The sequence below is a fragment of the Epinephelus lanceolatus genome, chromosome 8 (assembly GCF_041903045.1).
Source record: "Epinephelus lanceolatus isolate andai-2023 chromosome 8, ASM4190304v1, whole genome shotgun sequence".
NCBI lineage: Eukaryota > Metazoa > Chordata > Actinopteri > Perciformes > Serranidae > Epinephelus > Epinephelus lanceolatus.
Genome location: NC_135741.1, coordinates 31,980,721 through 32,001,396, shown reverse-complemented (window position 1 = coordinate 32,001,396; position 20,676 = coordinate 31,980,721). Strand labels below are relative to the sequence as shown.

At 41.8% G+C, this 20,676-nt stretch overlaps 1 protein-coding gene across 3 annotated transcripts in view; it reads right to left on the bottom strand.

The window, feature by feature from the left end:
• bsna (bassoon presynaptic cytomatrix protein a) overlaps window positions 1-20,676 on the bottom strand; it is a 211,827-nt gene that overhangs the window by 110,970 nt on the left and 80,181 nt on the right. For 2 of the 3 annotated variants that reach the window (XM_078170200.1, XM_033629348.2), the window contains exon 3: window positions 2,698-4,182. In XM_078170200.1, the coding sequence (XP_078026326.1) occupies window positions 2,698-4,182 (1,485 nt within the window). Of the gene's footprint in view, window positions 1-2,697; window positions 4,183-5,143; window positions 5,547-20,676 lie in introns of those variants that run through there. The other variant, XM_078170201.1, reaches the window with a different exon arrangement.

The window sequence follows — 20,676 nt, the reverse complement described above, 5'->3', positions numbered from 1 at the left end:
CACTTATTAGCTGCAACTCTGGGCTTGTTTCTAAGGTGGAGTTGCTTATTTGGGCTTGCTGTCTAAACGTCACCTTCCTCTACATATATCTGTCTAGTAAGTTATTTAAATGCATGATAGTCGCTTCTTTTGGGCTTGTTTCCACAGCCCTGGTTGCTTGTTTCTCTCCCAAGATCTGGCAACACTGACAAGTCGGCCGGCAAGCAACAACAACAATGGCGGCGTCCACAGGATCATGGGGAGCACGTTGTGTTTGGACCCAGGATAATAAAGAATATCCATGCCTTTACGTTGTGTCATCTCCAAGTTTGGTGACGTCACCGCGCTATCTGGGGCTCTGTCAGCGAGGGCTCGGTGTAGAAATCTTGTGGTGTGCACACACAGGTCGTAATGCAGTTGGCGAGAGTTACAGTTACGATAGTCTCTGCGACGCAAAATCAGGGTGAAAATCGTGTAATGTGAATTAAGCTTAACTGGCAGTAGTCAGCACAGAATTCGCACAGTGATTGTAGCGCAGTGTAAGTTAGTGGCGCTCCCATTGCAAAGCATTACAAAAAAAAGTTGGACTCAGGGAAAAAACACTTTGGTGGACATGGCCCCTAAGGGTTCTACAAATTTATGACCCAGTAGCTCTTCGTTGTTATCATCCATGGGTCAGTACGTTGTTCTCTCAGCAGTTAAACTGGGCCACCTTACATTATGTCACAGAGGAACACAACATAAACTCCTAGTTGTTACAGTTCACCAGGTATGTCTTTTGAATATGTGGTCCAGTTAACAAGATTACTAATCTCGTTTGCAGAAATGAAAAAGTCTAATACAGGCCACAGTAGCTCTAAGGGCTGGCAGAGGAGCGGAGTCTTGCATATCCGTGTAGCTACTCTGGTAAGCATAAAATAGTTTCAGCAGTCTTTTCCTAACTGTTCATATGTAGGTATATGTTACTTAAGAAAAGGGTTGTGTGGATTAATGGATTAATACAATTGAGAATAATTTTAATTACTAATCAAATTACCTAGGAACCCAAGCTTATGTAGATCCATGTACCAAGGTGCCAGGTGTACGTACATAGATTTATATCTATGTATACAGCATTATACGTATAGACAATAAAAACAACAAAGAAGGGAGTTCAGAATTAGTGCAAGAAATAGAAAGGCTAGTGGAAGACTAAAGTAGTGAAAAGTTGTGAATAGAAGCTAGATATAACAGGAGGACAGACGTATGGAAAAGGCAGAGAGGTAGGCCCTAGTATATATAGTGGGAAAGAGTGAGAAAGTACAGTGAGAAGGGAGAGAGGAAAAAAAAACAAAACAATTTACAGTTATCACAGAAGGATGTAAAGAAAATCAGTTCATAAAAGAAAAAAAAAACACTTAAGTGAAATACAGACCCTATAAACACTGAAGATGATAAAACCAAAAGAATGAAGAAAAGACAGTGAATTCCACAGAGGAAAAATGAGAGGTTCAGGTCTAACTGCATCCACACATTGAAGAGTAGGAAGTCCAGCAGTGGAATGAATAGCATTTTCTATTTGTGCTGAATAGTATCGATTGTCTGGGAGGAGATGATTCTGAATGTGTGTGTGCGAGTACTATTCTTATTTCCAAATATGTGTGTGACCAGAGGCGAAGGGCCATTTGAGGTAAGTGGGGCAAAGCCCCACCTGCTGGCAACAGAAAAAAAATGTGGTTTTAGTGAAACTGAGTAACTTAGAAATTAACACAATTCTGGTCATGCTGTTAATTATTGCTGCTGTTTAATATCACTATTTTACAATTTAAGGCCAGTGGCTGAAAATAATAGTTTTACAGTGGTATTTTAAATGTGCTTGACCAGAGAGGTTGTGATGTGGGGATAGCCCAACAACAAATGCCCCAGATGTAGGAAAACAATGGTGCCAATGCCCAAAGCCTTTGCCAATGAGAGCAAATGGCATCAGATATTTGATGCCACGTGCAAGTGTTTGCCTGTTGCTCCACTGCCGTGTATTTGGCTATTTGCCAAGTACTTCTGTCGTTATTTGCTCAGAGCTAGCAGAAGTTAGTATTTCTTTAGAAGACAGCAACTCTGGTCTTGATGAATGATGTGGTTTATTTCTACAACACACATTTAAAAGTCTGCCTCTTGAAGATTAAACCTCTTGTTGTCCATCAGCTGTGGGATATTGTTATAAACGAAACATCTGGTAAAAATAATCAGACTTAATGAGACGTGGTTCTCCAAGAACAAAATTGCGAACTGATAATTTGTCAGAGAAGACATTTTTTGCTTTCTGTGTGTGTATAATTGGGATGGGCTGGTACCTGGTCAAGAGCAGGCTGTCATGATTTCAAGCATCTTTCTGAGAGGGTTACCAAAGATGAAAGCAGCAGGACAATGCGGGAAAACTGGGCAACATAGCTACCCAAACTGACAGCACACATGAGTTGAAGTGAATAGTTATGTGTCCAGTCAGATTATCACCTGTGCTAAAGTGTGTAGAAAATTTGAAACAGTGCATTTTCTGGTTTTGCATCTATGGAAAGTAGTTGCTTTCCCACCATTGTTTTTTTTTTTCACTTAAAACACTGTGTAAGACAGTTTGTTGTGACGCATGTTTTGCTTGTTGGAATACATGAAGTATGCATGTATCTGTGTGTGGGAGACTTTGTGTGTACATTGTGCTGCATGTATGTGTAACACTCCACTTACCTCCACCAGATGTGGCGTGGGGTTGAAGCCACACAGGTTACACACTTGGCTATGACACTGTGTACAGGTGTTGTAGTTGGGCGGGTCGGAGCTGCCAATGTTCAGCTCCGTTTTACAGAGAGGACAGTTCACTTTAGGCTTCACAGGCTCTGGAGCAGGCACAGGGGCCACTGCAGGCTCCTGTTTCTGCTGAGCTTTCTGCATATGAGCAGGTGATTGCTGTTGTCCTTGTGGCCCTTTTTGATGATGAGCAGGCGACTGCTGTTGCGGCATTCCTTGTTGATGGGACATGGTCTGCGGCTTCTGTGATGGTCCACCCATTTGGTGACCTCCCATTTGGCTAGGTGCATGAGGACCCCCCATTTGGCTCGGTGGATAAGGGCCTCCCGCTTGGCTCGGCATATGAGGACCCCCCATTTGGCTTTGTGAATAAGGGCCTCCCATTTGGCCCTGCGCTTGAGGACCCCCCATTTGGCTCGGCGCATGAGGACCACCCATTTGGCTCGGCGCATGAGGACCACCCATTTGGCTCGGCGCATGAGGACCACCCATTTGGCTCGGTGCATGAGGACCACCCATTTGAGTTGGGCCTCCCATACCAAATGGTTTGGTGCCAGGAGCCCCTTGTTGTTGCTGCCTGTTGTCAGGAGTTGCATTACTGAACACCACCTTGCCTCTTGCAGGGCTTGGTTGGGTGGAGGCCGTGGGTAGAGGGTCAACATTGATCAGAGTACTCGCCTGATTGAGTAGTGATGCTCCAAAGCCAAACAGTTTGGTCAGGCCATCCTGGGCAGGAGGAGGGGCCTGACCCTGAGGTTTGTGGGCTGGGGAGGAGCCAGCACTTCTTGTCTGGTCATGGTGGCGTGCCATAGACTGGTGCATCGGAGAACCTCGACCCAAATCAGGCTGGGACGGAGCCTTGGTCAAGCCAGGAAGGGGCACAGCGCCTGGGTGTGGAATTCGTGGACCCCCAGGTTGATTTGGACCTCCTGCAGGACCTCCAACAGCTCCAGGAGCTCCAGGACCTCCCTGGGAGTATGGGTCAGATCTCATGCCCTGCTGGAAGGACCCTGTCTGAGTCTGGGGCCCGCCAGGGCCTGGATGTCTCTGTAAGCCTGGGGAGGACTGAGGCTGAGACTGGGGCCCTGGCTTGGATGCAGGGTACTGCTGGGGCTGAGAGTGGGGATACTGCTGTGTCTGGGAGTATGGCTGGGACTGGGAGTAGGGTTGAGTTTGGCCGTAAGGCTGAGACTGTGGCTGCTGCTGCTGCCGCTGCTGTGGGGTGGGCTGACTTTGTGCCAAAGGTTTGGGCTGTGCTGCTGCTGCCGGCTGTGTTGGCTGAGGTGTGGGCTGCTGAGGCTGGACAATGGGTTTGGCTTGGTGGGACGGAGAGTGAATCTGCTGTTGGCTCTTGGAGCGAGGCGTGGTCATATCAATGCCAAGGGCTCTCTGCATCTGACAATTCAGACACAGCCACTCCTGAACCTGCAGACAGAGAACAGATTATTATTTTAACCTTCGTCTGGGACAAAAACATTTTAGTTTGTCTGCCTGATGATATCACACGTCTGTATCGGCTTGTTCCAACTCTTCATTAAGGCTATATATCTATAGTGAGTGAAACATTTAAAAACAGTTTTTACGACTGTAGTGATACATCAAATGGAACAATCAGAGATGTACTGTGCATCAGCGTATTTAGCTTAGCATCAAATTTAGCTTCTAAGAATCTCTAGTAGGAATCTCTACTGCAATTGAAGATAAGATTTTGTGGGTTTGAACCATGCTTGGCTGCACAACATGCGTTTTCACTGACTGGATCTGTAAGGTCGAAGAGTTTGCTTTATTAATGTAAGAGAAGTCTTTGTGCTGAAACCAGGTAAAAGAAAGGGAATAAATAAAGATAGAGGACATCATAGACATAAAACAACTATAATTCATTGGGGTTTTTTTCCTTTCAAAGCTGATTGCAATTGATTACTTTAAATATCATCGCTGACTCAGACAGGATGCACCAGTGTCTCATCTAAACCACATGGACACTGTATTCATTCAGCCAACTTCAAAGCTGCAGATGATAGCGAGAGTGCATTTGGATGGCTACACATAGAATATGGTCCATCTTTCTTCCCATGGAAAACAGAAGTGCAGAGAGAATAGTTGTAATCAACCAGAAATAGAGGGAGAGAGAGGTAAATCAACCACAAATTGACTGCAGCACTGAGTGATTGCTGAGCCGAAACCGCAACCTGAGTGAAAAAGCATTACATCTCTCACAGACACAGACACACACACACATAAATCCACACGAGTACACAGGTATGCACACACATAGAAATCAAGTGACACAAGCGATACACACAAATAGATACAATAAGAGACACACACAGTCAAATGAAATGAAAACGAAACACCTCTCAGCATCTAAAAATAAAGGAAACATCACCCCCTCCTCCTCTTCTCCTGTCTTCCTCCTTCCTTCTCCTCTTCCTCCAGATGAGAACTGATACTCCCTTGTGTCCGGACCTTGCTTGGCTCTCTAATTTCTCCCGACTGCAAAAAACACACAGCTCCTCTTTGAACTGTGCCAACCTGGTCTCGTCCTGTCTTTCTTACTGTAGCTTTGCATCCACCACAGCGACCGAGCTGCAATAAATAGTGCTATTTTAGCTCCTCTGCAACCAGAGCAAAGCTAGTAAATCTGTGCACGTTTCAAGCGTTTCTCCCATCCCCTTTCCTTCCCAGAATGCAATGCGCAAACGTACTGTATCACCCCACCCGTTATTTTTTTTGCTAAAGGACAAGTTGGCTCCTTGAATTTAAGGGGAAGATGTGGAAAAAAAAAATGTCTGCATCAGTCACGTACCCTAACTAAGCACTTCCTCCCACTGTGCCGTCCCAGCCTGCTTTGCTGTCTGGCATTTTCTAGCTTGACAGCATTACTGATCCCATGTTCTGTTAACTCAGCGGCTACAACACTGCTACAGCCTGACATCCTCCTTTTCTCCTTAACATATTCTCTTTGTAGCTGTCTTTCCTCTCCTTTCTGCTTTTCTTCTCCCTGTTATTTCTCTCTTCCTCACATATCCCCTTCAGTTTCCCATTTTCCTTGCTTTCCGTCTTTACCCCCATTTTTCTGCTCTCTCTCTGATCGGCTTGAAAATGTAGGTCTCGTTCCTTGAATAGCTGAAGTGGAAGGAGATTTGAAAGTATAATTTTGCTGTGCAGGCTCCTCCCACGTTGTGCTGCCATAATTACATCTGATGAAGATGGCGAGAGGGAGATGAAGAGAGGTAGATAGGGAGAAAGAGAAAGGGAGGGGGGCTGATTTTAATGAGTCCCCGTCTATCCCTTTGCTTTATAAGCAACATCACAAGAGACACTTGAATGAATGAGGGATAAAGCGAGGGATGGAGGGACGGGAAAGAGCAGGGAGGAGATGGAGAGGGAGCGCACAGCGGAGGGAGAGGAGTCAGCAGTTTTTTAATCCAGGCAGCTCTTCAGCTCTCATCATGTCAAGCTTAATCAACAGCACAGCCACACAGAATATTCTGCTTCACTGTGGTTAAAACCAGTGAATACTTCACACACCTGAGTCCTGTTGCCAACAGGTGAGGTACCATCACGCTGCTAAGGGTTTGTTTGAATGGTCAGTTCACTAAATTACCTTGTGTGGCATCTAGCGATACAAGATTTTGGTTTTAGTCGCCCCAGTTTTGAGTTATCAATCAGTGGAGGTAAATGGAATTTAATTTGCATTTCTCAAAGCATTGGAAATATTATATTCAATGTTCACAATGCAATAGAAACTTGCCTGTCCTGTGTACCACTTCTTCTGTGATCATCTGTGAATGGTTTTCATTGGAACTACTTTTTTGGTAAAAAGTTCAGATGAAAAGTGTTTACACTGAGGTCTGCTGTACTAAAAACAAATTAAACCTAGACAAATAAAACCCATATTATCTGCATGGCTGGATACGGCTAGTGCAAGTAAGAATGATTTCTCTTTTAATTTGGAGTTTGGCTGAATGAACCCTCAAATGCAGGTGCAAGCATTTCTGTAGATTCTGAAACTACAAACTTGTGTGCTTCATGTGCCTACAATACTGCACCACACCATGTTGTTTCTCTATAAAAGGGACAGTTAACCTCAAACATACATATTACATATTTTTCCTCTAACCTGTCATACTATTTATCATCTGGATGTTTTGGTGTGAGCTGCCGAGTACTGGATCTATCAGCCATAGAGATGTCTGCCTTCTCTAGAATATAACGGAACTAGATGACACTTTGCTCGTGGAGCTATATGTGCCACCAACCATGTCACTGTGCAGGCAGAAACGAGCATCTACCAATGTAGGAGGCTGGTGCCTGTGACAATGTGAGATGAAAACATTGTTGGTGTCCTCCTTGGCTGAGCTGAAACATTAGCTAGCTCAGTGATGCTAAGAGAGCTAGCAGTAGATGTGCGCTTCCTTGTGCGCAGTGATACAGTTGCTAGGTGTAGTTTGGAAGGAAGAAAATAGTTCCTACATGAAATTGCTCATAGCAAGATCTGTGGATTATCTTGAGGTATTACAATTTATGTATTTTTTTGTTTGTTTGTTTTTGGTGATTTGAGCACCACAAGCCAAGTGACAACTAGCTCCATCAAATTGGAGAAAGAAGAGACATCTCTATGACCAATATCTCCAACACTTTGCAACTCACACCAAAACAATCAACAAATAGCATTACAAGTAAACGGAAAAATATGCATTTTGGATTTTGGGGTGAACTATCCCTTTAAATGTGCAGTTTATAGCATAAACTATGGTACTGCACATGTATTCTCAGCTGCTCCCTGTATCACCAGTTCTTACACTATTTATACAGGTCATTATGTATAAGAGCAGACCAAACTGATTTTAAAATAATAATATGGCGGTTGTGCTAATTTGGTATACTGCAGTCAGAACTGTCTTCTGGTTGTTACCAAAATCCCTTGAGAGTACACAGTGTACTGAGTTTGGTATGCAGCATGTTTAACAGCAGGTCCAGCCAACATTTTCAACAAAATAATCTCTAAACAGAGTCAATGCAGTGCAATAATACAGTCAGGTGATATAATTGTACACTCATACAGAGCTACAGCACACAGCCAAACTTAGACTAAGAGATTTTATTCAGTTATTTCTCACTTAACCTTTAACCAGGGACTCCCACTGAGATAAAAAAAATCTTTTTTAAAAGAAAGTTGGCCATGAAGCAGCACGTAGCAACTGAAAATGTAATGACTGCTGGTTAATGCAATAACTAACCCAGGAGGAGAGTTCTACAAGTGAGTGAGAGGAAATGAAAGACTACATTTACTCGATTTTAGAATACAGTATTGTATTATTAGAAAGCAACACTTTCATTTTCCTTCTAATGGTTTTGTTCTAGAGTGCACTTGATTCTTGTATACTGACTGCCTCTATATGTCCCAGTTCTACGGTCTAGTATTGCATGGGGACATAGCATTTCTGTTTGTAGATGATCATAATAATAAAACACCAGCCTGGAGGCTGAGACAAAATGCAGACAGACAACATTCAACCTTGTTTACGGGCAATCGCCATCATCTGACCCTCCAAAACTGCCTCAGGCCTCATGTGAAAAACCACAGCTCTGACGGATACTGATAAGCCCATCAAAGAACAGCTTTGACAGGTGTCTTATGTACCTCTGAGCATTAGAGTACAGGTGTCACCTCAAGTTATAGCCCTTTTACCACTTTCTGTGTACGGCTCACAAACCAGTCAGTTTTCATATGGTGTGTTGGTCAGCTCAGGCAATTTTCGGGCCTGTGGAAGTTATTACACGAATAAGTGGCTGCAAAAGTCTTTTCTGAAAGGAGGAAAATGAGCCCTGACAATCTCAAATGATGCTGACTCTGCACTCTCTTGCACTCTGCACTAAGTAGAAAAGGGGTTGGTAATTTTCATGAAAAACTCATTTCTGAAGAAGCTAATTTTCGTCTATTTCTGTCTGTTTTTCTGTATAATTACAATTAAAGAAAAAGGTACATCAATGAGAATGCCAGTGCTCTGTAAAATAAAAGCTCCATCTCATTCAACAATCACAGAAGCAGGGTCTATAGATTATTTTCTTAATCAGCTTGATTCCAAAATACTCAGGGTCTTTGATGCAATAGCACCTGTGAGGTCTCAAAAAACTTCTGGCAAACAAAATGCACCATGGAGAAATGCCACAACAGTAGCATATAAGAGGAGAGAATGCAGGAAGGCAGAGCAAGGATGGAGAAAAACTTTAGATTGACTATCTGAATCTACAAAGAGAAACATTGTCTCTACAAAGTCTCCCATTTCTCTAGAATTTATTAATGGTAATATTAATAATACTCATGCTTTATTTAACACTGTTGATAGGTTAACAAACCCTCCACTGCAGTCACTCCCTGACTCTCTTAAACTGAAAAATGCAAGGAGTTAGCATATTTATTCCATCCCAAAATTGAAAAAAATACCAGACAGAGTATTAACTCCACTCAGAGACAAGTGGACTTTATCACCCTCTGCAAAAAGAACCACCTTCAGGTCTGAATTCACTGCAATTAATAACAAAACTCTCAGAGAAATAGTGCATCTTAAACCATCCACGTACTCACCAGATATTCTGCCTACAAGCTTATCAAAAAGGTTTTTAACTCTTTGGCAGTGGATTTGTTGCGTATTGTAAATGGCTCACTACTGTCAGGCATCTTTCCAGCATCACTAAAAACTGCAGTTGTCAGGCCTCTCCTGAAAAAGAGAAACCTGGATGCCTCAACACTAAACAATTACAGGCATATCTCAAATCTTCGCTTCATAAGCAAGATAATTCGGAAAGTAGTTTTTAACCAAATCAACAATTTCTTGCAAATGGACGACATCCTTGATAGCTTTCAGTCAGGTTTCTGCCCACATCATAGCACTACATTGCTCTCAAAAAGATTTCAAATGACATTCGCTTAAACAATGATTCGGAAAGCCTATCAGTCCTGATGTCATTGGATCTTACTACAGCATTGAAGGCTGTAGATCCTAAAATACCACTAGATAGACTGAAAATTGAGTCAGGCTGTCAGGAACGATCCTCAGAGGGGTTAGGTCATATTTAGAAGGTATGTAGTCAGTATCGACAATTGTAAATCTAAAGGAACCAACATGACTTATGGAGTCCCACAAGGATCTCTTCTTGGGCCCCTCCTGCTCAATCTTTACACACTCCCTCTTGGTCAAATTCTCCAAGACAGTTATGTTATTATAGCTATTGAGATGACATCTACACCTATCCACTGCTCTCTCAAATGGTCCTACAGTCTCGTTTTGTCTGTGCCTTGAGAAAGTTAACAACTGGATGCCACAAAAGCTGTTCTAATTAAACAAGGACTAAACTGAAATAATTCTTTCTGGCAATAAAAAGGAGGGATAGTACTTAGCAGCACTAGCCCTGCTTACCTTGATTCTAGAGGACTAAAAACTAACACTGATGTCAAGAACCTCTGTAAACTCATCATTATGGCTTTTAAGAGACATAGCTAAAATGTGTCTAAGCAAGACTAAGAAAAGATTGTTTATGTTATTTCTTGTACAGTAGCGTACTGTCATTTTCTTTTTACCACCCAATCCCAATAAGACCATTAGATAATTACAACTCATTCAAAATGCTGCTGCTAGAATATTGACAAACATCAATAGGAGAAAACACATCTCTCTGATTCTTAAAGCCTTGCACTGGCTTCAGTAAAATATAGAATTGACTTTAAGGCCCTACATTTTGTCTATATAGAGTTCCCACACATCTTTACCAATGCAGTTTCAAAACTTTTACATAACTTTTCCATAATATTTTTCCCACTTTCTATGACTTTACTTAGGTAGTTTAAGTAGGGCTAGTGATCATATGGCACAATAATGAGGCTCTTAGTCCAGTATGCTATGCCCTAAGACAGGCTATTACAGCAAAAAATGTAGCATGGAATATGGAATGAAATGCCTTTGAGTCGACATTTACAGTAGATACAAAGCGGTAGCGTTATCTAGCCTAGCTACAGCAGCCATGAAATACGTACCGACACTGGCAGTCTGTTGAGTGGCCTTTTGTTGCTCGAAATCGATAATATCCATCAAAACAACATTTGCCATATTTGAGTTTTTTTATGTAGAAGCACTCAGGTTTAAGTAGGCATTTAGCATACAGTGTATTTTGGCCTTTGTTTCTTTGCCAGACTCATCCAAGACATTTCCAAAATGGCTAAAACCTGTTTCTCAGTATTTCAAGAGATGATCTTTTTTTTTAAGAGAAAGCCTCCTAGAGCTGACGACAAGAACTCACCCCACAAAATAAAATAAATTCTGTTAGATATTGCAAATGCAGACATATACAGTATATACATATCAAAGAATCCTATTACATAATGACAACATAGGTTGTTTGTCAGTGCCCTCCAAAATGTCCCATATTTCTATTGTAAATGTGATTCATATGAGCATTTTTCTGAACTGTCATGTTTATGGTTAAGGTCTGGTTCATTTAAAGTTCAACTGAATTTAATTTACATCTGCTCTATGAATCTCATGTGCTGTGTTTTCCTCTGTCAAAAAAAAATATAGAAAGCAAAAGACATTTACATTTTACTTGTTATGGTTTCATGACAGAACCATCTAGTTTTTAATGAATCCATCAGAATATTGTTTGCTCTCTGCCTATATAGAATTTTATAGAATGTTTTTTTCTTCCTGTTTCTTTCTCTCCTTCCTGAAGGGAGTCCTTCAGGCCTGGGTGCTACCATGGATCCCCTTTCATAGTTTCCCCAAAATGCAGACAATGGGTACAGGAACTACAAATGAACTACTAATACAAAGGGTGACATGGTAAAGTTAAAGAGCTAAATTGCAAATGACTTGAATCAATTTGAAAAGTCATAACTGAATATTGTTTTATTAAAGATTTAGCTCCTTAAAGAAGTACTTTGCTGATATGAAGAGGGCCCTTGCATAAAACTAGGCCGTCAATGCAGTAGAAAGGTGGAAACACTTGACTAGAGAAAAAAGAGAAAACTACCAGATCGCATTGTGCCCCACCAGACCAATAAACACTCCCACTGGTGGGTGATGTAATGTGAATTTGTTTGTTTGACACAATGGATGCAGGCTAGCAACAAACAGTCTCGCATTACAGTTAAACAGTAAAACACATTCATAAAAACATTTGGGATAAAAAAATATACAATTCAGTTACAGCATCGTAGTTTATATTGTTTTCAGTTTTACATCAGTTTTTCTTACTGGGCAGGAAACAGTATGGCAACCACCTCCTGTTTACAAACTCTTGCTACTACAGCTAAACACGGCACTAAAATTTGTTTCTAAACCCATTTTAGGTGACTAATAGACATTTACAAATGATCAAGATTGCCATGTTTTGCCATCTGACTGGATTGAGAAAGCAAGAGAGAGGGGCAGGGCTGTGTCTTGCTGTGCTTATAGTACCAGCTAAAGCCTGTGAGAGCCAGTGAAACTCCAACGACATGTTTTGTCTCATTTGTGTCATTTGCATTTTGCCGGATATCTGGGCACTGGTTAGATAGAGGGAATTTTAACACAGTTCATTTACACATACTACCCATGATTTGATACAAAGCTGGTTGAAAATTGGCAAAGTTCCCTTTAATGTAACAGTAATAATGTAACAGTGGAATGGTACTGTTGGGAGTGTCAGTATACCTACTTGTAAAAAATATGGCTAACAATTCCCACACAAATCAACTCACACACACACTGCAGACCATGACTGCAGCCTTTCATTCCCAGCTTATCCTAAGTAGCTCAGCTCTCCTCAAACCTGCAGGACTCTGATTTCCTCGATCCACGATTTCTGTCTTTTTTTTCTTTGTTGCTGTCACTCTCATTTCTCTGCAGATACCCCTCCATTCACTCATCCACCCACACAAACATTCACCCCTCCACGTACACAGACACACACAGGTCTGAGCTCCTCTTGTAACAGTCATTAACTTGGAGGTCAGGTCCATCTATTCAAGAGGCTGAACTGTCAGTATTGAGTCTCTAACACACACTACACACACACACACACACACACACACACGATAAGAGGAACCTTCAATTTGATTAATTTCACCAGGTCTATAGGGAAATACATTTCACGTGAAAAAAAAAAACCCAAATACTTATATTACTTTAATAACAAATACTGTTGTAGTAACTGAGGACTACATTGAAGAGTCTAAGCCAAAGGTCAGCAGCCCAGTTGCCAGAAGAAAATTTCATTTCAGTGATGTCTGATTCACCGAACCAGTTTCCCAGTGGTGTTTAAGCCCCAAACATGGATGTTTTTTACCATCGCATCACAGCCATTTCCCAGCAGTGTCTAAGCCACCAAACCTGGGTAGTTTTTACAGAACCTGGGTGTTTTTCGCTGACACATCGCAATGTTTCCCAGCGCCATTTGAGCCATCAAACTTGAGTAGTTTTCATCTACACAATGCAGCATTGAGCAACCAAATGTGTGTGTTTTAAGCCAAGACATGATCGTTTCCTAGCCATATTCAAGTGGTTTTTGCGCTACAAAATAAAGTACAAATGCAACATATCAATGGTTTGCAAGAGAATACAATGCCAACTTTTTTTTGCCAATTGGGTTGAAGTTTTACCACAACACATATCTTGGGTAACTTATTGTATGGTCACACTAAACAATGGGAAGCTACATTAACAGGATATGCAAATTCAAAACATCAGGTTGGAATGTACAACGTCCTGCTTTGCCATCTTTGATGCACCACTGTGAAGTTTGTGTACTGCACTTCCTGGAGACCACCCATGCTAAACAACAGGGTGGCCCTGTTGTTTTTGTTATGTAAACTATATTGAAACTGAAAGCACAACACACACAGAGTCTGTCCTAAAGGCAACAAAAGTAGAGTGACCACACAAATTAACCAAATTTAAAAGATTTCACAAATTGCCTATAGCTTGAATCACTGCAGTGTTATATCTACTGGCGTTAACAGCTCAGCAGAGAGGAGAGTAAAACAATTAAATGAGTAAAACTGAACGCCAACTGCAATATCTGTCAAAATAGTTGGAGTATGATACTTAGCCATAATCACGCAGCTCTACTTTGGAGTACAAAAGAGGAGTGGAAGTTGCACGGAGCAGAGTTCACTGTGACTCTAATCTAATTTGTCATTAATTAGCCTGGAGACACAAAGAGAGGAACAGAGAGGAGGTGGGAGGACCAAGATCCAATCAAAGAGTTAAAACAGCATAGAGGAGGAAATCCATGAGGTCTCCCTTCCTTGCATCACCCTACCTCTTTTGTTTTTTCTGTTACCTTCTACTAATGAAGTAACTGAGCAACCAGGTAGTTCGCGTGGCCTGTTCAAGGGCTTAAATTACACAGGAAGGTTATTTGTAGAATCAAGCAATAATGATAAAAGACTAAAAACAATATCAAGAAAAAACTAATGAGAGGAAAACTCAGGCACTCATTTTCTTCCAATGTTGTGCAGGCAGATAATACCTGAGTATCTTTACACTTTCTCTGATTGGTTACTTTATCTCACTTACACACTCACTGTCTCCCAGACACACACTAAAACACACAAACACAAACATACACACTAACCTCTGAAAGAAGCCACCATTCTGTCATCAGATGAGAGAAAAAAAAGTAAGTCTAACACTTTAGGCCTCAATGACAGTTTGAGCTACTTCCTGTGGCTGTCGCAGGCAAAGTGTGACATGGATACAAACCCAGTCACACTCAAAAAACACACACATATACAGTACACACTCTCACACATGCACACACACACACACCGACCAGCTGTCAACATAAAATATTCACGTCGCAGATCTCCAAACACTACGAGTGCTGAACAGGTGTTAACACCGCAGAAAACTTGGGGTGTGATTCGCAACATTGGCAGACATTTCACCTTTGAATTTAACTCAACACAATAAAAAAAAAAACTTGACACCCCATCCCAACAACACTCCCATTTATATTTAATTTTAACAATGTCTCTATTTTCAGGAAGCTTTTGTGCTGATCATGTATGCAGTGTTCCTTCTGCTGCATAATCATACATAACCTGGGAACCTTCCAGTACAACCAGCCACAGTCCTATGCTGCTGGCAGCTCCACTGGACCATTTAGATGATTAATGTCTTATTCAAGGGCACCTCAATGGATTTAATGGACCACACATGTAGACGCCCCATCACTGTGAACCATCTTACACTGGTTTCTCCTTTAATTTGATCACCTTTGTGTTGCAAAGAGGCTTGAGTCTCACTACATTAATACTGCAAATACATACTTTATGTACTTCAAGCTGCAGGTGAGATTATTATTACACCATTATAGTGTATTCACTGTATACAAAGTGGGGCTGAAACAAACAGTAGTGTCCCAGCCCTTTGACTACATTGCACAGGGTTTGTCAAAGGCCAAAAACAAATAATTGCCCATATCAGCATCTCCTCATATATATGAAAATGAATGTCTATTTAATTAGTATGTGGATGTCCCTGTGTGAAACTTCAATTCTTTAAACGGCCATTTGAGGCTGGCTCCAGAAGACGGTAATTTCCATAGAATGTTCAAATGTTGAAATAAGGATGGGCCGTATGATGAAATATACCAGGAGACAAATAAAGAATTAGATACCGTGATGGAGGATTTCATCTCTATCACCTACCCCCATATTGAATCACAGACCCTTTTACTGTTAGTGAACAGTATGACGATTTTTTGGTGGGCGGGGCTTAGCTGGAATCATAACAATTCTCGACAGATATTAGCTCACGCTAGCTAGCAAGTCCTGTTGGTTTGTTTTAGACAACGTAGGAAGATAATGCAAGTGGTGTGTTCAGAAATGCTCACTCTAAGTGCCAGAGTGAGCTCTGGCACAAACTGGACCATTCATAAAGTCAGAGCGCTGTCGGAATGTATCGTTCGGTTATCCAGAGCACCTGGATAACTTCTTCTATTATTGCTCCCAATAACACAACAAGATGACATATTAAGTCTCCTATGTAGAATACAGCCCTGTGGTGGTGAGTCAGGTTTTGCCTCCAGCTAACAAACTGACGTCGGCCCTTAAAGGGTTTATAATTTAACAAACAAACCTTTTAAGCTCAACACTAAAATTGCATTAGGTTTTTTTCTGTCTTATGCAACCCTCCAATTGGGCCCTTAGGTACAAAAAACACTGACAGTTTCATCCTTTGGGCTCTAGTTTTGCAGACCGGGCGAGGTGGGGGTGCAGCGCACCTGCCCTTCGCCAACTGGGTGTGGCCAGGCGGATTTTGCAAGTTTGGCACACCATGCGCGCTGGCGCAGCTACTCGTCTGTCCCACCTCCATCCCTCCTACTTGCGCAAGTCAGAAAGAGGGAGGAGAGAAGGCGTGGAGTGGGTTTTTCACACATCACACCAATCAAATGAGCCCCTCTCCTCGCCCTTAAATGTGCTGCGCGAAGGCGTATTGAGAGTTTACTCAGTTCGCCATGGCAGAAGAGAGCTGCAGCGTCACATGGCCAAACTCCTCCCAGGAGGAAACTGATGTTTTGGTCCGGGAGGTCCAAGCTCGCAGTGTCTGAATATGCGGAACTGCGAGCAGACCTCCACGGGCTGATGATGCAAAGGTAGCCTGGGAGGAGGTCACCACAATTGTAAATCAATGTTGCGTTTCTCTCGTGCACACTCTCTCTCTCTTTCTGTCTCTGCAGTCTCACTCTGTTTCTGTTCTTTTGACTTTTCTAAGATGACAGATGCTGAATATATACTCCCTATCTGATGCTGTGGCTGTTTGTAGTTGGCTGAGAGGGATGTGAACTCATTAGTTTTGTTAATCAAATCAGGTTGGGTTTCCATTACGCGTGCCAAACGTGCCAAACGGTGCCAATCCCCTTTGATCTGACATCAGATGTGACGGGACAGTCGATATAGAGATACATTTATGTGCTGATTGCAGATAGTTGCATTGAATAGTGTTTTTTCGGTATTTATTGCATCTTTAATGTGCCTGATATTCTGGAAACCTGCCTGTGAGGTTTTGGTGAGGTGTGCACACTGTCCACTGGTCAACCAAACTTCGGCTTACACTAGCTGCGCTCCACCTGCGCTAGCAGTAGACCTGGTTTCAGCTGGCGAGCTTTTAGCGCACCTTCGGCGGAGCCTTTTGGCACGAAACTGTCACTGAGCCAAGCTGGATCTGTCGACACCTCCCCCTGCTGCACCGCCACACCCATCTCAGCGCACCTCGGTCTGCCAAACTACCAAACTGAGCGCGCCTCGGGTTGCGCTGCTCGAAACTAGCTCTGCGCGGGGTTCGCCACCCTGTGCTGCGCCGGGAAACTAGAGCCCCTTATGTCAACATGACACTAGGCTTCAGGTACGGACATTTCACAACACAAGAAGTGACAAACTGGAATATGAACCATTTTCTTAAGCATGACTTCTGAGTTCAGGCTCTTGTCTCTGTGACTTTATCAGCAAAACTGTACCTATCAACACCAGCTCTGGAAAACAGTGGGGGAGTGAAACTGCACAGTGGGAGCAGAAATAGCTTATAACAACTGCTTCTAAAAATTACAATAGCTGAGATTTTCCATTCCATAATTTCCCTCACTATGGAGAAACAATGGGAGGTCTGTTATAGAAATACAAGTATGACATTGTCACAGGTGCCTTTATTGCATCAAAGTGAGGCTGAATTAACTTGTCATGAGCTGTAATTGGCTGAGAGGAACTGGAAATGCCACGTGTAATGTAAAGTAAATGAAGCCCACCGCAGGCATTAGAGGATGTTAGTGGTTTGGTGTTGTGGTCCAGCCTGAGCAGCTCACTTTCTCTATCATGGGAACAGGCTACACATGCACACACAATAATGCATAGACCATAAACCCACACACTAATACCCACATGTAGTGCATACACAGCCTCTCATGCTCCTGCAGAACCCATACTGTATGCACCTCCACAAAGGGACATTTACACAGCTTTTAACAGACCTGTCTGTCAATATGGTGTGCAGCCTTTCAGCGCAAAGTGGAGGAGCGAAAGAGTGAGGGAAACAGGACAAACACACAACAGTAGAAACGCAGGGCGAGGATAAGGATGAGTGTAGAGAAGAACAAATGCTTTTAAGGTTGAGTCAAGTTAATTTATAGAATAATGTTATCTCCGAGGTGCTTTAAATAAAGCACAATATAAATCAAGCATAGGATGTGATTATGCTTATTAAATGTAGCCTGTATTAAAGCTCCTGGACACCCACATGTTTGTACTCATTGTTTCTGATTGGACCTCTCATCAGGACTCTGTGGGCGTGAACATACTGTGGTTGATTGACATCTCTCTATCTCTCTCATCCATCTGTCAGCTCTGATGGGACAATTTACACCATTTTGATTCTTTTACAGCTACTAGAAACTTAGTATGTTAAATAAGTGAGTGTTTTGCATTATGTCTTTAGATTAATAAGATAAATTGGTTCAATATTTTTATATTTAAATCATTTGTACTTCCTGGTTCAAAAAGTAATTAGCTGCAAATTATTTTATTACAGAAAAGGAAAGTTTCCTAACATAAAATATAACTTTACAAATTAATTTGCCATTTTGTTTTACAGCGCTTCATTTATTCAGCCTAACATTGTGTTTATGTCAACAGATTTCTTCTTTGGAGGCTGGGGTGTGTTGTGTTATTTTGTCCTTACCAATTGATACCATGTTCAGTCACTGTGGCAGCTACAGTTGCTGTTGCAAGGAATGGTAGCTTAACATTTTTTTTTACAACTGTTGCTATTTCTTTAAGTCAACTTACATCCATGCTAGTCACCAATTTTTTGGTAATTTTTCAGCTAGGCATCTGGCTAGCTTCTGTAGGAAGAAAGATATTGTTCCTGTTTTTAATCGCACCTGCAAGAGGAGCTGGCTATCATTTGAAAATTTACAATAGAAGTACCAATACCAGAACCCTAAAATGACAGTGGTACTACAGTAAAAGAGTACTTAATTTGATACCCATTATATGAATATAATGGTATCTCGGCACACTGAGCTGTCAACACACACACATTGACACTGCTAATTGTTACTATCACACAGCTGATATTACCTTACACTTATTAATAGGTTTAACAATAGAGTCAAGCCATTTTGGTGTTGGTGTGAGTTTGTTGAGACTGTTTAACAGCTTAGTTAGATACAGTGTTGGGTATGGGTTACTTTAAAAGTAATCAAAGTATGTTACTGCGTTAGTTTTTTAAAAAAGTAACTAGTTACTTTACTGCGTTACTCCCTGAGTAAAGTAACTCAATTACTTTAAAAGTACTTCCAATGTTACTCCCTGAGAAATGTAACTGGAGCACTTTTAAAGTACTTTTGAGTATTCTACATTTCCTATTGGGCAATGGACCACAGGGCGCTAAGCCCACATTTTTTTGTCTCCAAAATTAAAGTTATGGACCACTTGCCCTTCACCGAGATCCAATTCTTCCATCACAGCCGTCACTTTGACCAGTAGAAACACAGAAGGATCTGATGCCGTAGACAACTGTATGACAACAACACCCCAGCGTTTTTAATATTTCCTCTAGGGATGTTACCACACAGAGTAAAAGGGGGAAATGATGGTGTGAAACAGCAGAGGCACTTTGTCAACCCGCTGAGTTAACGTTACTGTCATTAGCATCAAGCTAGCAAACAATGGTACATCCAGAGATATTGGATGAAGGGAGATACCCAACTGTAGGCTTAGCCAATGTTAAGAAAAGGGTTACTCTTCCTGTCTCCTAAGTGGGCGTGGTTAGCTCTCCTCTGTGTATGCGGATCGAGAAGCAGGTGGAATGAAAATACATTCTTCCTATTATTGCAGCCTATTGTTGCACAAAGCTTGGGCATTTTTTATTTATTACTAGCGGTAAATAACTGTTTGTAAGCTAACTGTGATTTTACCGCCTGTTTATCAAGATCACGAGATCTCACGAGAACTTGTTTTCTGAGACGGACAGGGATCAAACAAAGTTAACTTTCTCTTGATCTGTGCGGATGAAAAATGCAGCTTTAGTGTCAGAATATTGGGAAGTGTGGCTTGTGGAAAATGAACCCAATATTTACTTTAGTGACTACAGGGCGAAAGAATTGACCATAAATTGTGATCACGTTCATTTTCCTCATTGACGACAATACATTCAGAGCTGCCGCAAGTCTCCTACGGGGGCGTGGCGCTGACGTCACTGAATCAGGAAGTGAGCTGAGTTGGGTATCTCGCTTCATCCAATATCTCTGGTACATCCTCACGGTCGGACATAAAGTAATAACATTAACAAATAGCGGCGGGGCTTTTACTCACCACAACTGCAGAGGCTCCCAGCTTCATTTGAAACAAACTACATTATAGACGGTCCGTTATTTATTAATCCCTCTGTGTGTTTATATATTTACTTTTTATCCGCTCCGTTGTCTTTGTAAAGTTAACATATCGCACCGTCATTTCAAATTCAACACTTGTTTCAAATTAAAAGCCCCCCATAACCTCGGCTGAGAGAATCCCTCCATTTTCTAAATAGGCTTTTATTCTGAAACATTTGTCAGAACTTCCTGTGAAAGATACAGTAGCTTGACAGTTTACTTATGGCGCTTCAAATGTAGCTCCTGCCATCTGCTGACGCTTTTAGGTGACTACAACAACATGTCGGCTGGCACATGAAGAGACACAGTGACTCAAATAATAGTCAAAGTAATTAAAATAGGACAAGAATAACCCGATGACATCACACATGCCGTGAAAGACGACCGGGGATAATTGGTGAGTACCAGCGTGTAGCGTGTACCAGGCATTATGCAAGTCCTGAGTCTGAAATATGTCTGTCAGCGAGTCCTACTCCACCTATTTAGACTCCACCTATTTAGACAATG